This window comes from Aspergillus steynii (assembly GCF_002849105.1).
Source record: "Aspergillus steynii IBT 23096 chromosome Unknown P170scaffold_1, whole genome shotgun sequence".
In the NCBI taxonomy this organism is placed as follows: Eukaryota; Fungi; Ascomycota; class Eurotiomycetes; order Eurotiales; family Aspergillaceae; genus Aspergillus; species Aspergillus steynii.
Genome location: NW_020194398.1, coordinates 550,399 through 567,104, shown reverse-complemented (window position 1 = coordinate 567,104; position 16,706 = coordinate 550,399). Strand labels below are relative to the sequence as shown.

The 16,706-nt window shown below is 50.9% G+C and overlaps 7 protein-coding genes and 1 non-coding gene across 8 annotated transcripts; 5 read left to right on the top strand and 3 right to left on the bottom strand.

The window, feature by feature from the left end:
- Positions 1–32: 32 nt before the first annotated feature.
- Positions 33–1,243, bottom strand: P170DRAFT_420614 (uncharacterized protein; the record flags this gene model as incomplete). The annotated part of the gene is made up of 4 exons (XM_024847304.1): positions 33–71; positions 133–589; positions 647–1,067; positions 1,210–1,243. 4 exons carry the CDS (start codon positions 1,241–1,243, stop codon positions 33–35), a joined length of 951 nt encoding a protein of 316 aa, XP_024709108.1.
- Positions 1,244–1,316: 73 nt separating this feature from the next.
- On the bottom strand, positions 1,317–1,387 carry P170DRAFT_t3. The gene has a single exon. It is a non-coding gene; the product is annotated as a tRNA-Gly (tRNA).
- Positions 1,388–2,013: 626 nt separating this feature from the next.
- On the top strand, positions 2,014–5,468 carry P170DRAFT_460155 (alpha/beta-hydrolase; the record flags this gene model as incomplete). Its single annotated transcript, XM_024851917.1, has 3 exons — positions 2,014–3,551; positions 3,890–5,375; positions 5,424–5,468. Coding segments are annotated over exons 1-3 (3,054 nt in total), but the record flags the coding sequence as incomplete, so codon positions are not given.
- Positions 5,469–6,505: 1,037 nt separating this feature from the next.
- P170DRAFT_345740 (endoglucanase) lies at positions 6,506–7,248 on the top strand (the record flags this gene model as incomplete). Its single annotated transcript, XM_024843529.1, has 2 exons — positions 6,506–6,665; positions 6,740–7,248. The coding sequence occupies 2 exons, from the start codon at positions 6,506–6,508 to the stop codon at positions 7,246–7,248; spliced, it is 669 nt and encodes a 222-aa protein (XP_024709106.1).
- A 344-nt stretch (positions 7,249–7,592) lies between these two features.
- On the top strand, positions 7,593–9,944 carry P170DRAFT_396493 (uncharacterized protein). The gene is made up of 5 exons (XM_024846121.1): positions 7,593–7,887; positions 7,952–8,161; positions 8,225–8,715; positions 8,767–8,994; positions 9,048–9,944. Exons 1-5 carry the CDS (start codon positions 7,642–7,644, stop codon positions 9,847–9,849), a joined length of 1,977 nt encoding a protein of 658 aa, XP_024709105.1. The 5' UTR covers positions 7,593–7,641; the 3' UTR covers positions 9,850–9,944.
- A 628-nt stretch (positions 9,945–10,572) lies between these two features.
- P170DRAFT_469288 (alpha-hydroxy acid oxidase) lies at positions 10,573–12,142 on the bottom strand (the record flags this gene model as incomplete). The annotated part of the gene is made up of 9 exons (XM_024852615.1): positions 10,573–10,648; positions 10,702–10,778; positions 10,830–11,083; positions 11,132–11,206; positions 11,268–11,420; positions 11,475–11,709; positions 11,785–11,887; positions 11,950–11,983; positions 12,049–12,142. The coding sequence occupies 9 exons, from the start codon at positions 12,140–12,142 to the stop codon at positions 10,573–10,575; spliced, it is 1,101 nt and encodes a 366-aa protein (XP_024709104.1).
- Positions 12,143–12,617: 475 nt separating this feature from the next.
- On the top strand, positions 12,618–13,896 carry P170DRAFT_372100 (NAD dependent epimerase/dehydratase family protein). The gene is made up of 5 exons (XM_024845192.1): positions 12,618–12,670; positions 12,723–12,928; positions 12,987–13,064; positions 13,119–13,582; positions 13,631–13,896. Exons 1-5 carry the CDS (start codon positions 12,654–12,656, stop codon positions 13,886–13,888), a joined length of 1,023 nt encoding a protein of 340 aa, XP_024709103.1. The 5' UTR covers positions 12,618–12,653; the 3' UTR covers positions 13,889–13,896.
- A 324-nt stretch (positions 13,897–14,220) lies between these two features.
- P170DRAFT_396485 (Zn(II)2Cys6 transcription factor) lies at positions 14,221–16,609 on the top strand (the record flags this gene model as incomplete). Its single annotated transcript, XM_024846120.1, has 4 exons — positions 14,221–14,482; positions 14,534–14,902; positions 14,960–15,504; positions 15,557–16,609. The coding sequence occupies 4 exons, from the start codon at positions 14,221–14,223 to the stop codon at positions 16,607–16,609; spliced, it is 2,229 nt and encodes a 742-aa protein (XP_024709102.1).
- Between the last annotated feature and the right edge of the window lie 97 nt (positions 16,610–16,706).

Genomic DNA, 16,706 nt, shown 5'->3' with positions numbered 1-16,706 from the left:
TATCCGAAATTTCCCTTCTTTTCCCTTCGTCTCTAATACTCCCTCTGATCTTGGGGTGTTTTTCTCTGCTTCTTTACCATTGCATATCTCGTAGACGCATTCCTTGGCCTCCACAATCTCGCATGGACACACAAACCCCGGTCGCCGTATCAGCGTGAATGGGGCGTTGATCAGAACGTCTGCTGCAGCGACAGTCGCAAGCCATGAAATCTCAACTTTAAAATTCCTCAGATCTCTGATCTTTGTCAGTGGCTCCAGGATCTGTCGCTCTTGGTCAGGTGTCAATTCTCTGCGTCGGTTATAGCTATATTCATTGTTGATCCACATATGCAGGTCCCGCAACCCGGTCATATGTTCAAGACAAGCGCAGAACTCGGCCCATCGCGTGTACCAAAGAGGGCTCTGAAAGTCGTCGAAATCTTTTTTGTTGTTGGCTATGTGGTAACTCAACTCTATGGATCTGATGGCGTGGTACTGAGACCAGGGCATCGTATCCTGCATGTCGTGTAAAATGAGCAGGTCATCTCTTTCTTGTGCGATGATACTGAATGTGACGTTGGACGTCAGGATGTCGACTGCCTCGCAGTATCTGGTCCCCGTTAGTTAGATTCTCCCGGGGAGATGTCTCAACGCCGCTACCACTCACACCTGTCGACACGCCACGAGCAGATCACATTTTCGTGGCGGTTTCCGTCGTCTGCCAATGTACGACTCGATCAATCTGCTAGTATGGCCCTGCGGGTTTTCCTCATCCATGGGAAGCCCCGGGGAGTTCCATGGCCGCGGCGGACAAGGGCACCGGATCCGACTGGACTCGTCATGTCGGATAAAGTGGGTTGTCCTGGGGTTCAGGTGCTTTTGGTACTTGCGGTCTATCACGGCTTGGTATATGATGCGGCGTATCTCCAGTGGCAATCTGCTCAGGAATGGGCTTTGCGACTGGTTTGCAGCCTCGCCACTGTCGATCTTAGTAGGCGGGGTTAATTGCGATCTGTGTGATGCGCATTTATTGCTGTCTGGGGATATGGGAGAAGATGTGGAATGAATAGAACAGCTCAGGGGCGGGTCTATATCAAAGGCAAAGGCAGGCCTCATTTTCAAGGTGAGGGGCGGTCGTGGTGTGAGTTGACATGGAAGCAGCCCTGTTTGAGACAAGGCCAGGGGATCGGCGCGGGCCAGGGTTGGGGGCGATGCGACATGCGACCTTACAGGGGGATGAATGCTCCTTATGCTTAATGTCCATCGCGTGAGCATCAACCAATACCTATCTATACATAACCCCGGAATTGAAAAAAAAATAACAAAAACAAAAAGAATGCATCATCCGTGAATCGAACACGGGCCTCGTCGATGGCAACGACGAATTCTACCACTAGACCAATGATGCGGTGGTAACGGACCAGATTGAATTCTGATTCGCTGATGAAGAATGGTCTTCCAAAATTGATTCATGAGGTAAGGTTTAAATAATCAAGGTCGGTAACGACGGTGGTTTACCTGGTAGGTGTATACGGTTGAGTTTTTCGCCTCCATTGTCGGTGGCCGATTTACAATATTCGGTGGTATGATTCAATCCAACGGTAGGTATGGGCTTCATCTATCTTTGTGTACTGAGTTTTTGCATGGTCGGCTGGTGTGCTCTGTCGTTCGGTGGTGGTTTATGAGATATATATAGCGCTCACGACTTTGAATTGCCAAAAGTTGCAGGCATTATTTACGCCAGCGTGCCTGTCAGATTTGCATTCGGTCTAAATATTTCTAGCAAGGACGACATCACAAGAACAAGACAGATTGTTTATGGCTGGAAAAGTCCGTTGGCCTTTTTTTTAAAAAAATTTATTATTATTTTTTTTTTTTTTTTTTTGGTTTGGCCCCTTCCTGCGTTTTCCTAAATAGGACACGCCTAAGGTGTCTAGGCAGCATGCGGGTGCCTGATCTGGCAGACTGTGTTATATCTACCAAACTTTCATCCACCACGCTATCATTATTCCTTTCATTTCTAAATCCTACCTAGCCTTATTGATAATATGATCACCCAGATGCCACCGACCGACATTCCGAACTGGCAATTGCCTCAACCCTTTCAGCTTTCCGGCTCGGAACCCCCATCGTGGGTGGTTGTGTTTCTTTGCAAAGTCGACGACGAACAATATGAAAGAATCCTCAGGAAGCTATGCACACTGGATAAATCTCGGGAGGATGCCCCGTCTGGCGAAATGAGACGCCTGCTGCCGATGCCATGGATTCGTGACTTCACTCCCCCGATTTCGGTCATTTTCGAGATTTTCGAAGAAACCAATTACACGGACGGGTTGATCTTCATCGACCAGCAATCTCTGAATGATGACACAGTAGTTATACTGAATGGGTACTATGGCCCAGAGCGCGTCGAAGCTGCCCGTGTCCCGATGGACCGAGCCAATTTGACTCTCAGCGCATCCCAAGGGCGGTCCCTTGCGGCGGTCATGCCGAATTTCGAGGAAGCCAAGTTCGTCCGCGATCAGAGATCTCAAGACTGCCTAGGGGGGCAGTATGAAATGGTTCATCATCCTCCTCCGCATATTCCAGCGGACTTCGAGCCTAAACAATCCACCTTGAGCTTGATTTCCCTGGTCCATCTGTCGGAAGAAGACATCAACGGAATTCTGTCCCAGCCGTGGACAAACGAGCAGATTGAGAATGTGCAGATTATGAACTGGCCTGCGGACGAAAAGCCGTGCTCTCGCGGGGACTTGTATCGTATCTTTCAAGCGGTCAAGACGCCGCGCTCTCACGACATTGACCAGGCCTTCGCGATGTTCATCGATGTCCTCGCCGAAGGAAGTGGACCCCGGATTTTTCTTGCCCAAGAATGGAAAAAGGAGAATGAACGAGGTGATAACAACATTCAGCTGTCTCGCATGGAAGATCTAAGGGATGCCATGGAAATCTGGCATATGGTCTGGAATCCGTTTCCCAACGATCGACAGGGTGGCGGTGTTTGGTACAACGATTTCAAAGTCAATGCCAACCTCTTTTACTCAAAGAGACTGGACGGCGAGTTTGAGAGAATCCAAAATCCGGACGAATTCACTTTATCCTATGACTGTTGTTTGGTGTTTGTGCTGGAGAAAATGCCCGAGAAAGAGGTGAGGTCGCTGTGGGAGAGTGTGCCTTTGGAAATCGAGCAGGGCGTGCAGTTTCTCGACGTGTCCCATCTCATCAAGACTCCCGATATGGAAGGACTGATGGAATTCTTTGAGTCGAAACAATTCCTTCTGACTGGGCAGAGGCCCCCTCGATACTTGCTCGCAGTGGATCGTCGGTCACTAGAGGCCGCCGATGGAGACGACGAGGATGCTGCTTGTATCTTCATTGCTGCACGAAAGGATGTGAACTTGATTTTAGAGAAGCCACACGAAGTGGTAATGCGGGAAGGACACGAATTATATGGTTGCCATTGTCTAGGCTACGATTACGACCGACTTGATGTCTGCAGCGCATCGGAGGCGGCGACCGACCTAGACTGTCAGAACATAGAATCATTTGAGATTTCCGAGAAGGTCAAAACGGTATATTTCAAGACAGTGAAGGAATGGACTGGCAAGCAGGACGGGCTTGAGCAAAACTCGCAATACTGCCGGGCATACTATCCAGAGGATCGCATCGAGGAGGCCGGCAATGCGCGTCGGGCGGCCTGAGGCATGTTTGCTTTTTTGGATTTTCTTTCCATTTCTTGAATTTCACCGCCATTTCCTTTCCTTTTCTCCCTTTCCTCTAACTCGCTCCCCGGGTCTCGATTATCCAAACACTGCATTGTACATTGAAGATGGTGTTATTCCATCGGGCGCTCCAGTCCGTTCTCTCAGGCTTATCCCTTCCTTGGCTTTATCCCCGACATCATCACCAGCCTGCCGTCACAATCTCAAACGGAACGCTGTTAGGCTCTCAGAACGCAAATTACAACCAGGACTTTTTCCTCGGGATTCCTTATGCCCAACCTCCCGTAGGGGATCTTCGGTACAACCACCCGAAGCCAATCAACGCATCGTGGGATAACCCCCGGGATGCCACTTCCTACGGGTTTTGGTGCCACTCGGCCCCCATGTCACTACCAGGCTTCTCGCGACACGGGTTCCTGCATGAGGAGGATGAAGATTGCTTGACCCTCAACGTTGTGCGCCCATCAAATATCGATTCATCTGTAAAACTCCCCGTTCTCGTGTATATCTACGGGGGTGGTCTTCAGGAAGGTGGCAGTGCAGACCAGCGATATAACATGTCATTCGTTGTTCAAGAATCCGTGAACACGGGACTCCCCACGATCGGAGTTAGCTTCAACTACCGCGTGTCTGGCTTCGGCTTTCTCTCCGGTCGCACGATCAACGAGTCGGGTCTTGCCAATCTCGGACTATACGACCAACGCCTGGCACTCCACTGGATCCAGGAAAACATTGCCGCGTTTGGTGGCGATCCGTCGCGAGTGACGATCCAGGGAGAATCATCGGGAGCGCTGTCGGTTGGATACCATCTCCTGGCATATGGCGGTCGCAACGACGGGCTGTTTCGTGCCGCTATCGCCCAAAGTGGCGCTCCTCTCATTTCGGCTGCGCTGGCATCGTTGGATGAGCAGGACGCCATGTACAATGCTGTCCTGAATGCTACTGGCTGTGTGGGTGTCAATGATGGTCTCGGGTGTTTGCGACGCACCCCGGCAAACTTGTTGAAAGCCGCGTTTCAACAAAAGTTCTTCTTTCCTGTCATGGACGGCAACATGATCGCCGGATTTTCTTCCCGGGCTCTTGAAAAAGGAGAGTTCGTGAAAGTTCCGTTGTTGATTGGGACGAACACCAATGAAGGAACGGGGTATATTGCTTCTGGGTCCTTCGGCGCCGTCAACAGCCGTGATGACTTCCTGGGCGTAATAACGGGCTTTGGGCCTGGAAAGTATCTTTCGAATGAGACACTGATTGGGATCATAAATGAGTATCTAGAAAACATGTCACTGGAAGAGGTCCAAAAGGATCTAGAAACCGTTCTCATCTCGCCAGAGGCGAAGTACGGAACACTCTATGGACAAAGCACCCTGTACCTCACAGACTATCTCTTCAATGCCCCGAAACGACATAGTGCGCGCATATGGGCCCGTCAAGGGCTCCCTATTTACAGCTACCGATTTGATATTGTTCCAAACGGCATCTCGCCTGAAGTACTTGGCGTTTGTCACTTCCAAGATGTTGCCTTTACTTCTCAGAATACGCTTGGCGTTGGCTACGAGACTCCTCCAGTAGCTTCGACAGATAAACAGACAGAGAAAGAATACCGGGATGCCAGTATTTTGATGAGTCGAATGTGGTTGAGCTTCGTGAATACATTATCTCCGAATTATTTTCACAGTAGGTTGATTGCTCCACAATCTTGAATCTGATTCTAACTAGATACAGAGAGCAAGTCAGACTTTGTCTGGCCCACTTACCAGGATGATTCCGCAGTAAATGTTGTATTCGGTCCGCACGGACCTGCCTTGGAGAATGATACCTGGCGGCTTGAAGCGATCGATCGGATTATTGATAGCTTTCCAGAGTATAGGTTCTAACGAGAGTACAACTACTACAGTTGAATACTCTGGAAAACCAGGTGGAAAACTGGGGCAACGCGGGCTCAACGCCATGGCTTGGGCTCACAGTGGCGCGCCCCCATTGTTACATCCTTTATCCAGATAATCTCTTGACAGGAGTCTAGAAGGTTCTATTTACACTTAGCGATCGGAAAAAGGTCCCATCAGATCAACGTCTCCACGCTAATTTGCCTGTCAATCTTCGCTTGGTGCCGGATTGGGTCTAATTTCTCCGCAATTTCCCCTGGCCTTGGACCGGATTCGTTACCCCGACATGTCAACTGCAATGGAAATTTTCCGTTACACAGGTATCCGTGCCAATCTCCCTGCAGAACTTTCATACATTGAAGGAGCTCTTGGCAGGGTCGGCAAGCTTTAACGGTCCCGATGTAACCGACCTCCTGAGCTTTGTTACATACGACGAACCATCTCTCCCGGACTTTTTGCATCAATTATGGACTGTCAGGTTTCCTACGGCCAATGAAGCGGTAGAAGCTCGGGCAAAAGGTATGAACAAATGAATGGACGGGCTGCGAGGGCTAGGCTCTGCGCCCAGACCAGAAGTGACACGCATAATGACATGATCTCTTTGTTCGCTTTAGGGATTTAAGATAGCTCCGTTAGAGATTGGCCCCTGTGCTACCTAACCTAGACGCCAAAATGAGATGTTGGGATCGGCGTCCTCCAAAAACACCAATGCTACGACAGATGATTTAGCATTGTTGTATCGTCCATCGATACTACTTTGAACGCTCCTTAATCATCTAAGGCATCCAACATCTGGACTTACCGGCCCACACGGGATTGCTATAAAGAGCTCACGGTTTCCAGCATTGTGATCCCAATTCCAGACGAGCATCGCCAGCTTCTTTACCCACTGTGACCGAAGACTTCACCATTCTCATCAAGATGCATCTCCCCACCTATTTCCTCGCCATACTCATGGCAATCAGTGCTGCAATGGCACACATGGAAATGAAGCGTCCACTTCCCATGAAAAGCCGATTTGATCCCGCGAACAGAGCGCCGACTACCGACTACAACAATAACAGCCCCCTCTGGCCAGATGGTCCGTGACCCTGAACCTCCCCCTTTCCCGATATTTCCATCACAATGTCCTATATTAACACTTTCCTCAATCAGGATCCAACTTCCCCTGCCGGGGCCACCACCGAACCACCCCCTGGCGCACCGCATCCACCTTCACTGCCGGCCAGAGAGACTACATCGAGCTTGCCCCCGGTGCCAGCCACAACGGCGGCTCCTGCCAGATCTCCCTCAGCTACGATAACGGCCAGACCTTCCACGTCATCCAGTCGTACATGGGCGGTTGTCCCCTTTCGTCGAAATGGGATTTCCAGATCCCCGACTCCGCGCCCAACGGCAGAGCTTTGTTCGCGTGGACTTGGTTCAATCTGAGCGGAAACCGTGAGATGTACATGAATTGCGCGCAGGTTGAGGTTCGGGGCGGGGCAGAATCCAGCATCGAGAGCTTTAACGAGCTGCCGGAGATCTTTGTGGCGAATGTCGGGAATGGCTGCGCGACTGTTGAGAAAAAGCACACGGTGTTTAAGGAGCCGGGTGAGAATGTCGGATACAATGGTGTGCAGAAGAGCGATCCGCCGTTTCCTCTATGTGGAGCGAACCTCTGAGTGATTTCATGTGTGAGTGGTATTTTGATAGCTAGTCTTAATTGAATGTTGTTTTGGTGATGTGCCTGAGACTGTGTTCATTGCATTGTATGTCCGTAGTTCCTTAACCCACACTCGACCTGACTGATTAAACACACCTGCACCGATCTACATGCACAGACAGCACACAGAATATAAATCCTACCGCCTGATCGACGTGCATCGCATAGAGTGCGCCCAGAATAGCAACAAACTAGGATTCTCCACGCGTGGGCCATGACGTCAGCGGTCCACCCCCACAGGGACGTCCGTCGGCCATCGCTTTGCCCCCGGCGCTAATCCACGACGGTTCATCTGTCAACAACCTCCTCTTTCCCCTCCTCCATCCTTCACTCTCGGGGAAATTCCTACGCCATGAGCGCCGAGCCAGGAATGCCGGGTGAATTGCCCGATCGCAACGCCAGCGACGAGAGCCTCGACGCGGTCCAAGTCGACCATGACGAGGCCACCGCCGAGAATGAGACCGGCGCGCTGCAGACTATCCCCAAGCGCAAGACGCCGTACATGGCGTATAAGCGATCGAGCAAGGTTGAGGAGGAAGAGCTTGCCGAGGGCCTGTCAAATGAGGATCTCTGGATGCTTATTCGGCGGTTTAATAAGGTATGTTCCTATGTTCCCTCCCTTGTGCCGGGTTGTCCCTGTCCGGCTTACAGATCACGTGCAGCAAATATACTATGTCAAAGCCACAGAGGATACGACGCAGAGTGTGCTGGATCTGAACCGCGCAGATGACGAGCAGTTTCCGCCTGAGAAATTGCGTATGACCATCGAGCGGTTTTACACCTCCGTCGTGGTGGGAGTTACGGATCTGTTTAACCATGTTGTGCGGTTGAGGTCGTGGAAGGAGCCGCGTCGGTCGGCGGCTTTTTGTGGGGTTTGTGGCTCCTTTCTGGCTGGCTTTGGTCTGGCTGTTATGCAGGATGCTGACATATTCCAGGTCTATTTTCTCGCCTGGATGGTGGACCTTCTTTCCCTGGTGTCTCTGGGTACTCTTATAGGCCTGATCTTGTTTCCAGGGCTCAGGCCGCTAATGTTCCCCCCTGCGCCGACGTCTCAGGTGGACCCTAGCACGGGGGATATGAAGCCCACTGAGGAGCCAGGCTCGCGAGATAGTATCACCGGGGCGCCTGAGAAGTACAAGGGCGAGGCAGCAGAGCAGGAAGCAAAGAACTTTGTCAACAGTATTGCGAACGTCGCGATGGAGAGTGCGGCCGGGAAGTACGGTCAGGCTGTCAAGGAAGATACGAGTGAACCGGCCCCAGAGCCTGAGATTATCGATACTGCAACGACAGCGCCCGATGCGCAGGGCGAGACTGGTCCGATAGAAGATAAAACCAAGCAGCCCATGAAGAAGAAGGTGGGCAAGGCGACCGACCAAATCATGCGGATTATCAGCGATGTGACGGATGTGTATGAACGATTTGCGAAGTAAGTTGTTTTTCTTGTGGTTTGAGTAATTATTCTAATGAGTTTTGACAGTGTTCTTTCTCCGACGCCGCCGTTTTATGCGATTTCAACGCGGCTGAAGATCGTGGGCATCCTTTTCGGTCTCGCTGTTGTTGCGTCCATCACGCCCAGCTATTTGATTGTCAAGGGTGCTGGTTTCACGGTCGGATTTGCCTTCTTCGGGGATCCAGTCTTTTCGCACACGATAGACTACCTCAACACTAATATCCCGGATTGGAAGAAATATCTCGACCTGCAGATGTATGTTCGGCCTCCCAAGCCCATCTACTCATATACTAATGACTATAATCCAGCACGCTCCTCAAAGGAATCCCCACCAACGCACAGCTAACCCTCACGCTCCTCCGCATCGGCGAACTCAACTGCAGCCCACTACCACCACCACCTAGCTCTCAAACCCCAGACGCCTCGATGCCCATCAGCCGTAAACTCTCCAAAGCCCTAACCCTCGGCGAAGAAACCGAGGGCGAAAAAGCCCTCGCCTCGCCATCCACAACGACCCTAGGCACTACCACCGGTACCGACCCCTCCCCCATCGACACAAAGCCCAAACGCCGCTGGGTCTACAAAGTGCTCCGCTTCGTCCGCCGCACCATCGCCACCGCCATCAAAAGCCACGTCGCGCTCGACCGCGCCATGGCCATCGCCAACTCCACGCACACCAAGCACCTGATCGGCATGCTGCATCAGAAAGGCTGGGTCAGTGCGCCACTGGGCCCGCTCAAGTTCGACGCCAAGTTCGAGCGCAAGCGCGGCACCGTGGTCATTGATTCCTCGAAGGAGCCGCCCGTGCTGTACTTCACGACGGCGAACTCCGCGAACCTGCATGACCTGCGCGTCGACGAGCAGAAGAAGAGCGCCGTGCTCTTCCAGATGCCTGTGACCGAGATCAGGGAGTTGAAGAAGACAGAGGGCCTCGGGTGGAAGGGGAAGTTGATCGTGGAATTGACGGCGGGGAGTAAGGAGGCGGCGGATGGGCTGGTCGTTTCGGGCGCCAACGAGGGCCAGATGTATCATGTTACGGGGATGAGAGCGCGGAATCAATTGTTTAATCGGTTGGTGGCGATTGATGCGCAGTTTTGGGAGAGTTGGTGATTTGTGTAGCTTTTTGCATAGGGCTTGGGCATGGTGATCAGCGCTTTGGTGTTGGTTGCTTGTTATATGCTTTTTTTATATGCAATAGAATTCATATGGATTGTAAAGTCGCTCCATCTCATAAAATTGGAAATTAGATCAAAAATGGGCCGAAAAAAAGCGTTGCCAATAGCATCCACCATCTCGTTTTGCGGTCGATTGAACCTCGGATTTGTCGGAACGCAGCGCCCATTTTGGGTTAGAACGTCAGCATGCGGACATATCAGACTCATAAACCCCATGATTTACAAACCAACCAGGTCTTTTCCATGGCTAGCAGCTACGCTAAAGATAATTAATTGAGTCTCGTACGAATGTTTTGGTGGAGTAATTGTACCTATAATTCTGTCGTCTGCGACCACGCTACGCGAGGCGCAGTCCATTGTCGGAAGTCGATATGGCAACCCAGCACCAAAATAGCCATAAATGGGTCTGAATAGCGTAGTTTGCATTGATATACTGAGCAACATATTACGCAATCAAAAGTTGATAAAACTGCGCATCATCGTGCATTTCGCGCGGATAGATTAATTGGTGAGCAGAGACTTCGGTCGGGGATAAGCAATATTAATACTCCGTAGTATGAAGAATTTACAGTTGAGGATGAGGAGAAGAGCAGGGAGGGGTCGGTAAAGTTATGAGAACAACGGAAATTGAGATATTGGCTTATGTGACATCTGAGTATTACAGCTTGGATAGGACTCCGTTGGGTTGTAGGACCGATAGATAGCTTTTCCGGATTTCGGAGATTGATCGACACCTGTGCACGTTGTCAGTATGAAAGAAGGATTGCTCTCCTGGGTAGAGTCTTACCCTGCCAGCGCCATGGTGATTTTCAATTCCTGGCGTAAAATCCGAATCGCGAGCTCAACGCCTTCTTGTCCGCCATACTAAGATCATTGTTAGCCAATCTCCGCATACCATGGCAATAAAGCGCTCACAGCAAGCCCCCAGATGGGTATCCGTCCGACAAAGCAAAAGTCCGCTCCAAGTGCCAGGGCCTTGAAGATGTCCGATCCCCGTCGGATACCGCCGTCAAGAGCAATAGGAATCCGGCCATTCGCCACTGGCGCACAATCCCTCAGCGCGTCGAGCGTTGCCGGAACCCCGTCCAATTGGCGACCACCGTGGTTGGAAATAACAATTCCATCGAGCTTGTGCTGGATTGCGAGTTCGACGTCCTCGGGAGAGTACACTGTGCTTGTGTAAGTAATGGTGCATGAAGGCTAGATGCGTATCTCACCTCCTTTCAACCAGATTGGAAGTTTCGTGTGTTCCCGAAGCCAAGGGATAGCAGTGGCCCAGTCAAGACTCGGATCTTGGAGAGTCAGCAAACACTAAAAATACATTTCTTTGCGTTATAGTGTTCAAGGGCTCACCATAGTCTGTATGGTCGGACGTATCACTGCCATGGCTGAGGATATTTGGCCAGGACATATCAGCTGGCAGCTGGTAATTGTTTTGATACTCGTTCAATCGTTTCCCGAGAACCGGAACGTCGACCGAGAGAAATAACGCCTTATACCCAGCCTCTATTCAAAATGTTAGTATCCAAGACACAGTAACGACGCGACCTGAGCACGTACTTTCAGCCCGTTCCAACAACTGCACCGTGATGGATCGATCCCGCAAGACACACATCTGCATAACATAGGGATTCCCGGACCCTTGGCTAGCAACATCCTCAAGACTATGATTCGAGTATGAGGACAGACCCATGCAGATGCCAAATTTCGCTGCAGCGCGTGACGTCGCAAGCTCGCCGTCGGAATGAGCGAGTTTCTGCGATGCAGTGGGACTGAATCCAAGTGGAAGAGAGACCTGTGAGATGGTGCAATGCCCTAGTCAGATTCTGCGATATGCGAACACAGTAATATCTTCTCTGACAGAAAATACCTTAGCCCCCAGTATCTCCGTGCTAGTGTCAATGTTGTCCACGTTGACTAGAATCCGAGGTCGAATCTTGTAGCGGTCGAATGCGTCTTCGTTCTCTCGTAATCTGGAAAATCAAGATCAACATCAATTTCGATGGAATTTCGATGGTATAATAAGAATACTTACGTGATAAGGTCCATGGCACCCTTGTTGTAGTAATCTTGATCATGCCCATCTCAGGTCAACTCTTAATATTCCTTTTTCTTATGGAGCATGATGACATACCTCTCACCATAACAGGGAGCTTCTCACTCCCACGAGCCTTGAGATCCGCAATGCAGCTGACATCTTTATGCAGCGTTTCTCCGCGATGCGCCATATTCCCTTGATTGAAACTGTCCCTGTCTGAATTTCGTCGACTCGGAAACCCCTGAGCTGGAATGTAAGTAAAGAAATGATTCCGGAGAAGAAACGAGTGACCTCATCCCTTCATTATATCACCAAGACACACCGCTGCCGGAGACACTTCATCTGCGCATTGAGAAACCACTTTCCTTCGGCGACATCTGCAGGCCCCGCTTTTCACAAGCAGATGCAGGAGGACATCGCAATGTCTAATCTTCAGCCAATTGCAGAGCTCTGATCGGAGTCTTTTACCCCGTATTGGAGGACTGACTGGGGAAAGGTGTTCATCGGGGCAGGTTTCCCCATTGCACGGCGTATAGTCGACTTCGGTCGGGATGAGGGCTTCCGCGGAATCACATTCCCGTTTCAGAAGGGAAGCACCCCACCTGCTCTGGAATCCGATTAAACGCGATCGTGAACTGGAAGATTGTCTGTTGCAACTACTCACGTCACTGTTCATCTCTCGAAGAAAACTATCGAGCACAATGGCACGAATCTTTCTGTAAGATTGCCGAGTACGGTGGTTGAGGCAGATATACTGACTACGGTCAAAGAACAGGAGCTTCCGGCTATATTGGCGGCGACATTCTCCATGCCCTCAAGTCAGCCTTTCCTCAATTCGAGTACGCTGCTTTGCTGCGGAATGCTGTAAAGGGTGGCCAAGTATCGAGCGCATACCCTGATGTCCGCGTGGTGCAGGGAGACTTGGACGCAACCTCGGTGATCGAGGAAGAAGCGCGCCGTGCAGACATTGTTGTTCGTGAGTCAATCCTGCACACCTCGCTGTCTTTGGATCTTCCATTAATTCTGCCATTAAGACGCTGCAAGCACCAGCCACGTGAAGAGCGTCGAGGCTATCTACCGCGGATTGACCGCGCCTGGTAGAGACAAGAACGGTACGTACTAGGACATGCTCGGTGTATATTTGCGCCTTTACTCATAAATTCCAGGCGTTTGGCTGCAGATTTCCGGGGCGACTGTGCTTTCTGTCACCGACATCGAAAAGAAGGCCTTCGGTGAGCCCTCAGACAAGGTCTACAGTGATCTTGATGGCGCCGAGGAGCTCCGCGCGCATATCCGACGGTACTCGGCAAAACGTATAGTCGACAATTTTGTCCTCGATCTGCCTGCTTCTCCCACGCGACCCAAAACTGCCTTGGTCTTCCCTCCAATTATCTATGGCCGCGGCAGGGGCCCGGTGAACCAGCGCAGCATTCAGATCCCCGAGCTCGCACGGGTTTCCATGCAGCGTCGCGCAGGATTCCAAGTTGGAAAGGGAGAAAGCATCTGGAGTAATGTCCACATCGGCGATGTCAGCAGCATCTTTGTCAAGCTAGTTGAGAAAGCTCTCCAGGGTGACAATGGTGATCTGTGGAACGAGAATGGACTTTATTTCCCGGGCACCGGAGATTTGGTAAGTCTTAGCCCCTTGGTTTATTGATGTATTTCTAATCCCATGTAGCCATTCAAAGGCATCTCGCAGCAGGTCACCCAAGAGTTGCATCGACTTGGTCTCGTGGAATCCCCCTCGGTTGACGCGATCAGCCATGACGAGGCTGATAAACTATCCCCCCACGGTGGCATTCTCTGGGGTACCAATGCACAGGAGCAGTCCCAGAGAGCTCGCAGTCTGTTAGGGTGGAACCCGACCGGAAAGAGCTTGGAGGAGGAGATTCCTGATACTATTCAGCTCGAGGCGAAGAGACTTGGATTGAAGTAGATGTATATATTACGGGACCAATGTCAATTTCATTTGAATTTATCCAATATATCCTGAATTGCGCACATAGAATGATAGTGAATGGAATGGTTGTAAACTGTTGGACGACAGGAGGGGCACCGATAAGATAAGGACGCGGGGTTGGCTGCCAGCCCGAAGGAGCAGGCACTTCCGGCGTTCGCGGCAAGTGTTTCCGGCGCTTTTCGTCTCCATCGAGCAACAATCTCCTCGCCCGGCGTTTTCTTTCCATTCTCCGTGTCAATGCTTCTATCTCGACTATACCGTTGACATACATACCATCTATCAGATTTCGATGTATTGCCGTGTCAAGCATGACAGCATCTCGCCAATCCGCCTCCAGGACGCGTCGTTCCCATACGCTGGGCGGCTGCAACACATGCCGACGACGCCATGTTAAGTGCGACCAGAAACGCCCCTCGTGCCAGATGTGTAAGGTCATGGGCATGGTCTGTGAAGGATTCTCGGATGAAATCCGCTGGATGCCCAGCAGGAAGCATCAGCAGTCGCATCGAAATCCCAAGCCCCGCGGCCTGAATAGCACTAAGCACGGAGCACGACGCCACCTCTACACAGGTATGTCCCTCTATCTCCGTCATATGTGAACCGTTCTTACTCATCATCTAGAGCAATCTAGACTGTCCATGAGTGATGCCTTGGGCGCCGAGCTTGTCTCAGGATCCATTGATGCCTCCCTGGCGGAGATTGATGTCAAGTCGCGGGACCCCGAAAGACCAATGAATGAAGACATCGTCATCGGCCCCTTCGCGGTCCTTGATTTTCCTCCGGCTCCCGAGGAAAGGTCACAGTCTCCCCAAGACCCTGCCACTGAGATGAACCATGATCTTCCAGTCGAAGATCTTCCACCTGACGATCTATACACATCGTCTCTGACTCGGATGGATGCTCTCCCGGATTTGAATGACTTTTTACAATGGTCCGACATTTTTATGCTGGGGTCTGAGCTACCTGGCTCCTTTTTCCAGGACCATTTTAGTGCCGAAGAAGGCCCTGGGCTTATTTGGGATACGCGAACTATTGCTGCAGAGCCAGAGAGCCAGACATACCAGACATTTCCCCACCGGGATGAGGACCAAACATCGACTGCTCATGAGACTGCATTGGCATCCTCAAGGAATGAAATCTGGTCTACTGTGCCTTCTCAAACGCCTGTAGACCTTAATGGCTTGTCCGTAGGGGTGCCATCGGACGCACCTTTCCTATTGAGACACTTTCAGGACCAGGTGATACCCAGAATCATGGCTGTCCCGCTGATTGAAAAGACCCCCTGGAAGCTTTTAAATGTCCCGTCTGCCCTGGTTACGTATACAGATTTGACCTTTATGGGCTCACAGAGCATTAGTCACGCGCGACAGGCAAATCTGTACTGTCTGCTTGCTTGTTCTGCCATGCACCTCTCATTAAACCCATCGTTCGGCATCGTCGGCTCCGCGGAGCATTGGAAACAGCTAACAGACCGCACGTATAACCTGGCGAAAGACCACATGCAGCGTTCATTGAAGGATGAAACATATGAGCCGAAAAAGGCAAAATATAAAGACCAGTTAATGGCGATCTGTGCCTTGACGGAATTTGCAGTGAGATTTCTTCCCTCTAGGCACATACATGGTATATTGAGATTTTACGCAGGTTCTCTCCGGTCAGCAACAGGATGCCCGGTGCTACATGGTTGACGCAGAACGCTTATTACGCCTCCGCGGGCTGCCTAAGCGCAACATCTCTCAAAAGGCTCGACTATTACACCACGTGTATACGTGGCTCAGAATTGTAGGAGAGAGCACATACGCCCTTCATGACTACACTCCACATGAATCATTCGTTAAGAACATCAATCGCCATTCCCGTTGTGAAAGGCTTGCAGCGAACGGCCACACAGACATGGGAGGGGAGAGTGATTTGCGCCTTGATGACTTTCTGCGTATTCAACCAAGGCCGTCAGACAGTGATTTGAACATTGATGAGCCGAAAGACGACGAGATTGGTCTTCACGATATTCATTTATTAGACTCTCGGCAGTTTTCCGGGACCCTCTATCGACAGATCTATGGGATCCCAGAAACTTGGTTAAGCCTAGTTTCACAAACGACTCGGCTTGCCAATGTTATGGAAACGCTGAAAGTTCTCCGTAGCACTTCGAAAAGTCGGGAGGGTGTGCTAGAGGCACTGGACGTACTTCAGCGGCGCAGCGCTCGTCTCGAGAATATGATATGCTCCTTCAAGCACAGCAAAGCCAGCAATCCTGCACCGGATCAAGCCGACATCTCAGTTGCACCACATCACCATTTTATCAGGGCTTTGGATTCAGCCTTGGTCATATTTTTCTACCGGCGCATACGCCAAGTGCACCCGTCCATCTTAGAAGGCCATATAGACGATGTAATATCTGCACTTCAAGACTTCAACGCTTCTTTAACCGAGGGGAGCCAAACTGGCCCTGGTACCGTGTGGCCTTTGTTTATTGCGGGCTGCGAAGCCATGACGTCTGTCCGAAGAGAGTCTATATTGAGTCTTCTCGAGGCTGGAGAAGCAAAGTGCCAGTTTGCGCCTTTCAGAACTGCGAGAAATGTGATGATGGAAGTGTGGAACTGCCAGGACGATAACTCAGCTAGTTCCCAGCGCGATTCTATACCGTCGTGGCTAGATGTGGTTCAGCGCCGACGAATATGGCCAATGCTATGCTAATGCAGTACACAACGGCTGATTTTGTATAAATTCAGAACAATATGATTGAACGTCGACATGTCTCATACAACATACATACAATTTCCGTCTCACGCCA

Coding starts and splice junctions, on each gene's coding strand:
- P170DRAFT_396493 (XM_024846121.1), top strand. CDS start 7,642: ATGAGCGCCGAGCCAGGAATGCCGGGTGAATTGCCCGATCGCAACGCC. Junction 7,888..7,951: donor TTATTCGGCGGTTTAATAAG/GTATGTTCCTAT, acceptor GATCACGTGCAG/CAAATATACTATGTCAAAGC. Junction 8,162..8,224: donor GGTCGGCGGCTTTTTGTGGG/GTTTGTGGCTCC, acceptor GACATATTCCAG/GTCTATTTTCTCGCCTGGAT.
- P170DRAFT_372100 (XM_024845192.1), top strand. Junction 13,065..13,118: donor GCCTGGTAGAGACAAGAACG/GTACGTACTAGG, acceptor CATAAATTCCAG/GCGTTTGGCTGCAGATTTCC. Junction 13,583..13,630: donor TCCCGGGCACCGGAGATTTG/GTAAGTCTTAGC, acceptor AATCCCATGTAG/CCATTCAAAGGCATCTCGCA.